Source organism: Diorhabda sublineata, chromosome X (assembly GCF_026230105.1).
Source record: "Diorhabda sublineata isolate icDioSubl1.1 chromosome X, icDioSubl1.1, whole genome shotgun sequence".
In the NCBI taxonomy this organism is placed as follows: Eukaryota; Metazoa; Arthropoda; class Insecta; order Coleoptera; family Chrysomelidae; genus Diorhabda; species Diorhabda sublineata.
In genome coordinates, this window is record NC_079485.1 from 38,180,365 (window position 1) to 38,193,074 (window position 12,710).

The 12,710-nt window shown below is 28.9% G+C and overlaps 1 protein-coding gene across 2 annotated transcripts; it reads right to left on the bottom strand.

The window, feature by feature from the left end:
* Positions 1-2,094: 2,094 nt before the first annotated feature.
* LOC130450969 (uncharacterized protein DDB_G0286299-like) lies at positions 2,095-11,555 on the bottom strand. Of its 2 annotated transcripts, XM_056789733.1 has the most exons (6): positions 11,380-11,535; positions 10,454-10,543; positions 10,286-10,400; positions 9,505-9,689; positions 6,116-6,310; positions 2,095-2,363 (listed from the first exon to the last, which is right to left on the bottom strand). In XM_056789733.1, the coding sequence occupies exons 1-5, from the start codon at positions 11,434-11,436 to the stop codon at positions 6,116-6,118; spliced, it is 642 nt and encodes a 213-aa protein (XP_056645711.1). In that variant the 5' UTR covers positions 11,437-11,535; the 3' UTR covers positions 2,095-2,363. The 2 variants fall into 2 exon arrangements, with proteins under 2 accessions (XP_056645711.1, XP_056645710.1); XM_056789732.1 differs by having other exon boundaries at positions 2,095-6,310; positions 11,380-11,555.
* Between the last annotated feature and the right edge of the window lie 1,155 nt (positions 11,556-12,710).

The following is a 12,710-nucleotide window of genomic DNA, read 5'->3' on the forward strand; positions in this document are numbered from 1 at the left end:
CATCAAAGCTGAACCCACCTATGTCCACCAGAGACCAAATGCATGACCATAACAAAAAAGGTCACAGTGATCCAACCTGGTAATGAGAAACATCATTATCATCAAGTAATGTCAATCGAATATCTCAGTTGTAAAATTACAAGCACTGGGTTTCTGGGAGGATAAGTGTAGATAAGTCACTGCAATATCAGGTCATCTCAAACATCCAATCCGGGAAAACGGACACTTAGGTACTGCATACTAAATGAGAAAATAACATGTGTAAGAACAGGACGAAGAGGATCCTAAGAACAATTGAGATGAAGATCCTAAGAACTAGAATGGTATACACATTAGCTGCAGAGAAATGCAATCACCAAAGAGTGGTATAAAATAGATGATACAGATAGATGGAGAATGAAGAGACAAGAGGATTGGAATACCTAAGATCACAATAACAAACCCTACAGAAGAAAATTCATTGGACAGTTGGAATTACAGAAATCGCCGAGATAGGCTAGATCTAGAAAGGCAATACACTTAAATGTCAAGAACGTTTAAGGAATATTCCGCACCAAAGCAAAACAAAATTTTTCGATGTTCCCGGAAAATAACGCCATACGTTTCGTCTAAAAACCGGTAAACTCGATCTGAACTGTATCGAAGAGTTTATCTAAATGTTAGCCGTATCGTACGGTGTTTCCTGGAGAATTTTGGGACAGTTGAATCTATTATAGCTCTAATTTCAGATTGTATTAGAATATTGCTCACAGTTTGTGAAGAAACAAGTACATATCTAGTTACGTTTTAATTGTTTTTGTCTAACGCAAAATCTATAAGGTTAAAAATAGAACATGGGTGTGGACTTAGATGTAGTTATCCTCGGACGACCTGTTACAAATCGCCTTTCATTGAGCCCAGTCTCTCTGTACTGCACGTGAATTTGTGACACCTATTAATTAAGCCACCAACGAAGAAAAATATAGACTATTACGAAATAAAAGTGAACAAATGAGTTTCATGAATTTTTTGGTAAAGCATGGCACACATTCTAGGCCAAATACCAAAAATCACCACAGAAAAGTCACTACGGAAATTCAGAACAAAGCAGAAAATATTAAGGATAACATTCTAATGAGGGCCTTTTTAATGTAAAATCGATGATAAGGTTTTTTTGTAATGAAATTTGTGTTTAGAGTGTTGAAAAGGGTATTGTAATATGTCGACAAAGAATATTTAAGAATAGATAAGCTTTTGAAAAGTTAAATTCGCTACCAAGATGATGTTAAACATTTCAAGAATAACATCGCCCCTCATAGAATGGTTTTAATATTTTGTGATTTGTAGAAACTGAAGATTTGAATTGAAAAGTTAGAAATGCTCATGCGGATTTTAATAGGTTTATCCAACATAATAAAAATCTTGACGGAAGCTCTTCTAATAATACCCATTAAAAAAATAGATAAACAAATGTATTTACTAATATCTAAACTAAACTCACAATTTTTCACTTAAAAACACATTAATAAATCGTAAACTAAGCAATACAATAGAATTTGATATTGATAGTTCTAATCCCTCTTGTCGCTTCAGTTTTTATTTACCAATAATGCAGATAACATATATTTTGGTTATAATCCCTAGGCCATCAATGAAAACCTATTTAAGGGCCTTCCTTTTGACCAGTCTACCACAAATATTCATACCACGCATTACAAAAGCGTTTGCTTTTGGGTTTGTGATAACACATTTTCTTAATTATAATGAGATTATATAGCATAACCATTATGCGGAAAAAAGGGAGGCGTTCACCCAATACAACACCAGAAACATGTCAATTTTGAGTCTTTTGGGTTCGTGATTCTAACACCAGTGTTTAAAAATTGTGTGTGAAACAGAGGTGAATTTGTCCAACAAAATAAGTGATTTATGAATAATATTTATAATTCAATCATGTTTGGAAGTTTGTATAATTTTTTTAAAAGCGAGAATAGGAATTAATAATAAAACAAAATTCAGTGAATTTACAAAATCAGACGAAAATGCAATAAACGCCAATAAACTATGTAAAATTTACAGAACAATTCAATAGAAATGAAAAAAAAAAAAACAAAGTCCAAGTAATGAAAATTTATTTCACATTTATATTAATTAAACATACAGTTTAGTTTACATAAATATAAAATCAGGACAATTTCACGATCAAAATAGAAACATGATACTACATATTCCTATGAAAATACAAACAAAGAACGACCCAAAATAAAGTCATTTTTTTAATTAAATCTTTAGCGGCCAAGTGCACGGAAAAAATCAACATAATTAAACAACGATGTACCTCGTACAAAATTTTGTATGTGAATTGATTCTACATCAGTTCTTATCTGAAAAAGAATGAATATGTAAATATAATTGAGGTTAAGTTAAAGAAATATATTAACTACTGTAAAACAATTTTTTCTCTTTCTATTCGTCTAGTTTAATTACTATACACACCAGCTATTTCAAAAGTAAATTGCCCAATATTAAGAGGATATAAGGAGGGATTCAGTTGCTTTAGAAATTGAACCCGCAATTTGAAAACTGATTTATTTCAAAAGTTCATACAAACATAATATAAGGTCTTTATACTCATGATACACATACACTAGTATACTTAAGGCAGGCAGGCACGCGCCATCTCTCTCACATAACGTGACGTCACGTTGGAATCAAAATGTTATAGTTTTATTTTGATCCCAAAAGTAATATTTGATGCAGACATGTCTATATATGTATTATTTATATGGTTATTCGTTCATTTACCATGTTTCAAATTAATTTTATTCTCTCGACCAACAGGTCTTATTCACTGTTTCGCCAAGTCTTTTTTTTTGGAAACCAAAGTATTTAATATATTTTTCTTTGGTATTTCGATTAGTGTTTTTGTATTTATCGACGTCATTATGATCTCATAATAGAAAGTAAAATGTTTTAAAATAAAATAATAATGGTTATATATAGATCAACCCTATAATAGCCGCTGAACACAAAAAAAAATCATAAATACACAAAAACCCAGTAAATACGTATAACCCCAACATATCTTAATGGCCAAGAAAACATTCTGTTTCCAGGGTGACGACATGCACGAGGCGTGTCAAATTTTAACTGACAAGTTAGTGTATGTGTATCGTGTTTATACCAAAAAATTTATATTTTCGACTGTTTTATTAGTAGATGAAAATTATTAATGGTTTACTACCAATTTGGATGTTATTATCAAATAAATTTGGCAAAATCAAATAAAAAATAACTTTAAAATTTTTCAATTAATTAGGCTATTAAATTTTAAAGTGATAAAATTTTTAAATTACTGGCGAATTAATGGTAGAGTGAAATAATGAAACGTCAAATAAGGGGATTTAAGACGATCGCAATCATGTTAGTTTAGATGTACACGTTCAAAAATATTCTATTATAGATTCACTATTATAATGAAACAAAAAAAGTTGTAAAGTTTGCCCAATGAAAGTAATCTTTATATTTAAACGTGTGGGTAGTGCCAATGAACACAAAAACGTGTGCGTGTCATTGTGTCAAACATTAATTGAATTGTTTTGTACCTCGTTAAGAATCCCTTACGTTCAACTTAATAAGATTTAACACACAAATGACAGAGATAAAAATTGCAATGAAATATATGATCCTCTTATCGTTCGCAGTAAAGAAAATCATTAAGCAGTTAGTAATAAAGTATGTGTGTTACAGCTATCCCGAACTTTTTTCACCCAAAAACATAATTATTGAGGAAATACAAGCTACCAAAAATCAACAGTTGACACAAAAAAATGATATATGCAGAAGTACTTATACTTTATGATGGCACAATAAGACAAAATGGTGAACCAGAATATTGAGTATAACTTCGTACTTTGAGAGTATTGTACAAGAAACTAATATAGTAAATATTATAATTTAATGCTTTTTTTATATAAGAAGACATGTTGAATGGATTGACTTACAAAAAATGCTGAAGATATGCAATGGCACTATTCTAAAAAATAGAAGCAGGTTCAAAATGTAAATTATATACAGAAATATGGCCAACTTCTTGGTATAAGAAAATGACCAAAGCAAGAGTAGTCTAAGAACAAGATCCAATAAGGCTTGTTAAATCGCTGGGAAAGGTTAATTAATTTTTGTATGTTAATCCAAAAAAATCGATTCGGAAAAACGTTGTTCCCAAAATCATACCTTTTGAACGTGTACGCTTCCTAAACCTCACATTATTTCAGTTAAATGTTATTCAACATTTAGATTTTGTTTGTAAGGCCTTTAGGATCATGTAATGGATATTGTCCACAATTTTAATTATGGCATTTTCTCTTTATCCATTATTTCCTAATTTGTATAGAAATCTATTTCTCTAACAGAACGAAATAAAAATATAATTTATCAACAGAATTATAAAGACACCATAAAAATATTTATTCACTTGGTAGCATTACTGCCTATCTCTAATAACTTATAAATGTGTTCTCTAATATAACAGTCTAGTTTCAAAACTTTAGAGAAAGAATCCTATCAAGTAAAATAAATATTCTCTGTACAAAACACACCATTGAATCATCTTTCCTAACTGTCCCAAAATACGAAAGAACAAATCTGTGACCAAATTGCCTTTAAGTTTGACATACATTTTCTAACAGTTACTAAGAACTGGCTTATTTTGGTATTGAAAATGATTTATGTTCACCTATTCATTCATTCAACTCAGTTGACTACTAATAGTTAAACGTTTTCAAAGAAAATTTTACAAATAAAGAAGGAATTAAGAACTCAAAAATTACATGGTCTGAATCCTTTGTGATGATCTAATTTTATGCCAAGAAATGATTTAATAATGGTTAATAACACCTTGGCCATCTGTTTTTATATACAATATGTCATGTACAAACTAAACTTATTTGTATTTTTACACATCATAAAGTAGTCTAATTTCATATATTTTTCAACAAAACAAATTATTTTGAAATAGTGCAAATAAAAAAACCAATGGTGAATTCTAAGGTGGCAATCTTGAAATCAGAAATAAGAAAAACATGTAACGCTGTTAATATAACCACTCACCAATTTTTATATGATGTAATAGGTAGTATTTAAGTAATTTACAATTGAAATTAACAGTTGAATGTAAATTATTTGTAAAGTAACATTGTTTACTCTATGGTTTACTAAACATTACTAAATTTTTTTATATGGTATAAAACAGGAACTTTTCATTTGCAAGTAAAACTCTTGATTCTTCAAATAAAGTCTTTGCAACTTGGTATTAAATGTGATTTATGTGGGGTTATATTTTACTATTTTTAATATATATTCCCACCTTTAGAATAACGATGTATGTAAGAATATAAACATTGTATATAAATATAAAAATATTATAAATTACAAACATTAATTAGACGAGGCCAAGAATTGTGGTATCTGCTTTCTTAATAAAATATTCAATTCATATGATTCAAATAACTTTTAAAATGAAAGTATTGAGTTTATGAATATTGCAGATTTTTTTGTTACATTACAATTTGGCCAATTTTAAGCTGACTGGCATAAGTCAAAACTAATTTTCTATCAAAAGAGACAAAATCAAGACATCAAGAAACATATAAAAGGTCTAAAAAGGTAAAAGAAATACAGACCTGGAATCAAAAATTTGTATAAATGAGTTTTTGGTGCAAATGAAAAGTTGACAGCATTTTGTAAAGAGATTCAGGTACATACTGCCGCTATATGTACTTCGGCTGTCTCTCAATTCTTTCAAACTAGTCTGTAGGTAAAGGTGAAAATGCTCATGAGAAGTTAATTTTTGTAAAAACAAAATAAAGAAAATTACAAAAGAATGACTCCTAACCTATAAAATATATTATTAACAGTAATTATCTTGCATGGCGCAGCTCATACAAACTAACCCAAAAAAGGTTTTTTAAAATTTTAATACAACTTTTAATCACAAATCAAATATATCCATGATATTTTGTATTATTTTTTATCGTCATTTTTTTTAAATGATATTTTTAAAAAAGAACTCTTTTTAACCTACAGTAGATTTAATGAATAGAAAAACGAGCTGATAATAAAAATTGGAAAATACTTATTCTGCAGGTTTCTCAGCATCTGTCGGCTCAGTACTTGGAGACTCAGATTCATCGGTAGGACTTTTACTTTCCTCTTCCACTTCTTTCTTCTCTTCTTCAGAAGCAGGAGCATCAACACTGTCCTCTTTTGCACCATTCTCAGTGGCAGCTGGCGCACGAGTTCCTTTTTCTGTTTCTGCTTCTGGTTCCTCCTGAACAAATAATTAAACATCAACAAAATAGCAAATTAAGTGGATGAATTTCTATGTTCATCACATATTTTGTGCAGGACACCAATGAGAAAGCATTCCTGTAGAAAGTATCTCGAATATGTTAACAACCACATAAATACTAATACATGATAAAGCATGTTCAGATACTTATACTTTTACAGGATTTGAAAATAAATTGAAAAATGATAGAAAATAATAAATATATTTTAAAAAATAGAGCAAAAAGTACATGAAACTTTAAATAAAGCTGTCATCATAAACCAAAATTCCCCATTTCACATACAAAAATGAATAATATTTCAAACATACAGAACTTGCATTTTCAGACCTAATCTTATTAGGTGTCTCCTCAGAAACGGTGCACTATATTAAAGCTAATAGAAAGTGTACAATATTTTTTCTAATATACAGGTATATCTTAAATCTTCCTGTATTAAAGTGTCGATGAAGTGATGCCATTCTGGAAAAATTCTTTTTCTCCTTTTTTTTCACAAGAATATTAACTTCCTAGTTTGCCTCGATTCTCGAACGACTAGAAACCCAAACCAAAAAGACTTTATTGTTCTTGTCTAGATAATCAAGTTTCTTATGGTACCACCAAATTAACCCAACGTTTTGGAAAAAAAACTCAACTCGCATTTTTAATAGTTTCATTCTAGATTCATTTCAACACCTCTCTCTATGGCAATTATATTGGTCTAGAAGGCACTCGCACAGCATCATAGTGGTATTGACTCCCAGACCCAGTTTCCTTATATATATTTATAAAACACAGACATACATCAAGACAAATATATGAACTGTAAAACTAAATTTTTCTTGAACATACTTGAAATTTGAAATAAACTATATAAACAAGTTATTGGTGGGGTTATGGGAACATTCATATAAAGTGTTAACACAGTAAAAGAAAATCTTAAGGAGCTAACATGTATAAACACAACATGATTATATTCTTTTTTCATATAGTACCAAAAATATTAGAAAACAAGCCAAATATTCAATAGGGTACTTACATGGTTTGAGAAAAAAATAGTTTCTGATAGTTTGTATACATCATTTATTATAATTTTTTTTTCAATTCTTTGATAAATATTTATAGAGAAAAAAATTATTGAAAATTAAAAAATTTTGTAGGTAGTTTAAACATTTCTATATGGCCGCCATATTGCGTGACGTCATAGGGATAAAATAAAATATGATATACAAAGTCAATATGACAGTTATTCTCTCGGTTATCCTAAAATCAGCGTTATTATTAAACTTTAATCTGAAAAATGGTACATAAATCCTGTTTTGTGCCAGGATGTAAAAATACCATGACTAAAACGATAAAAGTTTTTTTATCCTGCCAAGATTCAAATTTAACTCATTTTAATATTTTATAGTAATTAAGTATATTATGCTTCTAATTTTTAACGTGATTATGTAATAATGTAAGAACCTATAAAAGGTTTATTCACTTTATTCATATATATCAAAATACGTTTTTGTACATAAGTAACCTATGACGTCACAACTGAAAACAAATGAGAATAGTTTTCTTATGTAGTTGAAAATTTGAAATTTTTGTGTTTTTCAATTAAATGTTTAGATATTATGTTTTCACTTTTAAGTAAATATTTTACTTTCCAACATTATTTCATATCAGGAACTTATAAAATAAACAAAAAAATAAATACTTTTTAAAAAATGCAAGTACCCTATTCCCATCATAAAAAAATTTACAGGTTCAACAAAATAATACAATTAACTGTATAAAAAATAAATATGGTCCTCAAGAACTTAAGCTAGTGTGACCTTACCTGCCAAAAAAATCAATGATTTGTTTAGCTGATAAAGCTTGAGATCTCGAATTTAGATACACATTTTTTATCAATAAAAGTAAAATCTGAACTAAGAAAAATTAATTAATAAAATATAAAAAAAAAACAAGTGACAAACATTATGATGCAAAACAATCATAAGATCAAATTATAAATAGGTATCCACAAAGAAGCTATCTAATTTAAACATAAGACTACAACAAAACATTCAATAAGTCCCTGGCAATAGAAAGTAAACAAAATGGGCAGAAGTATTTTGTAATGATGTAAGAAGAAATAATTTTCAGATGTATCAAGTGGATAGAAAAATTGTAATATGATGGAAAGTAAATGTAATATGGTTATAATGCAAATTATTTTTTTCGAGAAATTTTGATCAATTATACAATAAAAATGTGTTACAAATTATTTTTGTTAACCATACAAAATATTAGATTTGTTGTGTTTGGTGAACATGTGAGAAAATATCTGGAATATTTTCATAAAGACTGTTAACCATTATTTTTATAGCAAGGAAACCACACTGGTGTATTATTGTATCATAAACCAGCTCAAGATCTTGCCGAGAATCAATTATACAAAAATAATAGCACAAACTGTACTCAACACACATGTTGATTTTTTTGTAATGTCATTCATACTATTATTTGAATCACCTGTTCATGAAGTTTTTTTTAAATCAATATTATAGTTAATGTCTGCCCTCCTTTGATACAATATTCAACAATTTTTATTGGTGAAAACTGGATGTTACCAGGAAAAATTCAGTCAACTTCAATTACTACTCATTGAATAAGGAGAACTAAAATTAGTTATTTTAATTATCTCTATTTCAAAAGTTACTTTATTGAAAAGTAATGAAGAACTTTAAGGTTAAAATAACCAAATATGTAATTACGTATGTACTTTTATTTAGGTATTTTATTAAAGATTCTCAAACATCAATGTATTAAACAGTATTTAATTGCTTACTATTCAAACCACAAAAGAACCAGCAACTTATGACACGAATTATTCTGCCTCTAAAGGTGTTACTTCACACTGGAGTAATTGTAAATGTTGGTGTGGTGGTAGTAAAATGTGTTCAGAATGAGAATCATCAAATGTTCCAGAAATTACAACTTAGTTATTAATTTAGTTTACAAAACAGAAAGGAAATATTTTCTGTAATGGTATCTGTTAGGACGATGATTTGTGGGCATATTTGTGTTAAATTTAGTGCTAATAGCTTTTAAAATGATTGACATGAACTGTTATAATTGTTCATATTATTATGATTTTTAATTAAACTTTGAGTTTGTGCCATTAAAACTATATGACAAAGATTTATTATCTGTGAGATCTTACTTTAGAAGCATCAGCATTATTGTTGCCAGATTCTTTGTCATCATGTGAATTGGTTTCAGTTGTATCTGCACTATCCTTAGATTCATCAATACTTTCTTGTTCTTCACTTTCATTCGCTATTTTTGTTTGTTCATCAAGGGAATCACTGTCTTCTGAAACTACTTTTCGCTTGGGCTTTCCCCTTTCTGTCAAATAAAAGTTAATTGAGATAATGGTACAAAAAAATATTATTCTTAATTACTTGATACATTGAACTAGGTTAAGTATATCACAAAGGAAGTTACTTTAATGACTTATATTAAGACACCACTAAACTATACTAGGACTTCTATATAGAAATGATATAAATTATTTACTGATAACCACTTGACCTGAAATTCAAGTTCCCAGTTTAAAATTTTATTTATAATGTAATAGAAATTGCTTCCACAACTTTAACTCAGCATTAATCCAACTATCATACATTTAAATGTCAATAAAAGAGCTTATGTAATTGGATGTTAAGAAAAATGTGTAACTAAATTTTAAATTATACTATTGCACAATTAAATATAAACTTATTTATGAGAAGTTAATATATACTTACTACTGATTCTTTTTTGTGCAGAAAAATCAGATTAGATAAAAATTTTATACCACATAAATAATAGTAACACGGTGACTATATTTTTAGATTAACACTTTCTATTGATAAACTTCTAGACAAGTAATTGAATGACTTTCCGCAAAACAGATTATTGTGATAAATAAATCAAACTATAAATAAAAGATGTTCAATTACTTTTGCTTGTTGTAGTATTCTTTTTCTCCTTTTTGGCTGGTGGTGGTGGTGTAGCTGTTATACCCTTAGCTGCTGACCGTGTTCTGCGTCTACCTTCAACTTCTGGTCCTAATCCCTATAACATAAATATGTGAAAATAATGATTTTTATTGTAATTTCAAAACGAACCTTTGTTATAGCTTCACTTTCTTCTCTTGTTCTTTCAATAGTGGATAGTCTTGGGGTTTTAGATTTTCTACCTTTAGAAATTTTTTCATTCTACAAATGATATATATTTTCTATCAGCTATGCTATAAATCAACATTATTTAAACAATTCAAGCATTACAGAGCCATTTCAAACTCTAGTTACATTATGTAGTTAACTGTGGTTCCCTGTATAATTTCATAATACCACAGCAACAAAATGGTAAATTAAATCTTTTTGGTAAAAATGTACCAAAATATCCAACTTTTATTTATTGCAATTTATCTTCTTTCATATTTGAATAATTACAACATCAGTACATTTAGAATATTTTGAAAATAAATCAGTTATTTATCTAATTTACAGAAAAACGTAACCTGTTGACTATGAACTACCAAATAAATGATAATTTACCATTATAAAGGATATAAGACACCAAAATTTCACTATTACAAATGAACAAGCCAATGTTGTGAAATAAGTTGAATTTTCCCTCCAATTTCAGAATGCTAAGTGATTAACTCTACGACATGAATCACACGAGAAGTACATTTGGAAACCAGTGATACAAAGCTAAACGTATGTATTTTCTCGTTGCGGAATCCACGGCGTAGGTTGCATAAAATATATTTTTATAGATATTAAACACAAATAACGCGCTAAAACCACCTTCAATATCAAGCATGTGACCCAAAATGAAGTTTGACCATAGGAATTTTAGTGAAATTTACATTGTAATGAAATTATTAATAAACGTATTATCCCAATGTTAATAGTCCTTAGATTGTGATCATGTTATCATTACCATCTTAGCAATAACCCATTCTAAGGAGCCATACATATTACGTGCACATTGTAGAGTTGTTTAATATATTTTAATAGCAAACGGAGCATATTAATGTACTCACTTGACTATTTTCTTCATTAACAGTATTGTTGGTGTTCACTGAATCCATTTCCGACATTATGACTATTTAATTTCACGATTTATAAGAGAAAAAACGTCAACGATACACACAAGAAGCTTCCCGATCGTTGTTTATTCGGCGCAATGGCGACGAGCGTGGGTCATGTGATCAAAATCACTTCGACAGATTTTACCGCGAATTTCAAAAATATAAATTTACAAATCAGTTATATGTTAAGTCTATTTCTTAATATTTGCAATCTCATTAATGGAAGCTGAATTTTTTCTATAGTATATCAATAGTTATTACTATCCATAAAATATGAGCTTTTTTAAGCAGTATAAAACGATTTAAAATGAAAATTTTTAAGCGGATGACAGAAAGATTACAAATTAGATACTTATCGCATTAGAATGTATTACTAGTTGCATACGTCCATTCAAGTTATTATTTTCCCAGATATTTATGAAGGATAGCTTTAGAAAGCAGAAGAAAGTGTTACATATTGTAAAATAAATATTTGTATATTGAACAAGTAATCAATGAGTTCAGGTGTATATTTTTATATTTTATTGTCATCATACACATCTCCCATTGGCAGAACTTTCATTGACAGCCAAAGCCGTGAGTCTCTAACATAGAGAACGGGGTAACGGCAAGGACTCTTCCACAAGGAATTCTTTGGTGAAGAATTCAACTAATTAATTAGAGATAAATAGCACCATAAGTTCAAAGAGGAAAAAGCAATAATCCAAAATGTAAATGAGTGATTCTGATATGCCCAATGGTAAATTTTTTGATTAAATTAACCTCAGATCATTTGGAAAGTGAAAGACTCAAAAAACCGATTTTCATTTCAAATATGCCAACTATTTCAAACCGGGCGAGTTTGATTGTATGGTGTCCTTTCACATTAGAAGATAAATATGTTTAAATTTTTGATGGTGTACGATGAAATCCCAATTGGTTTCATTTTAAAATATCTTGAATTTGATTGATTAATGGGTGGTTTTTGGAGATTCTTTATAAGGACATTAGGGATCATATATTACTTCTGTTTCAAATTGTGGTGGTATAAGAGAATGTAGTTATTTACTTGGATGGAGTCTTTGCAATTTGGGCCGTTGTTGAAAATTGCATAGACGTAAGTATGTTAATTTGTAATATGATGGTTTTCAATCAGGGATTCTTTTTACTCTAGACATCTAGACAGTCAGTTTTGGAACTTGATTTTGAATGTGATCCAAAAGTTTCATTTAAAGAATTGGAGACAATCCAGTCCAAAGAGAAATCCAAATAGACTGATAGTATCTTCAAACTGTCATAACAGA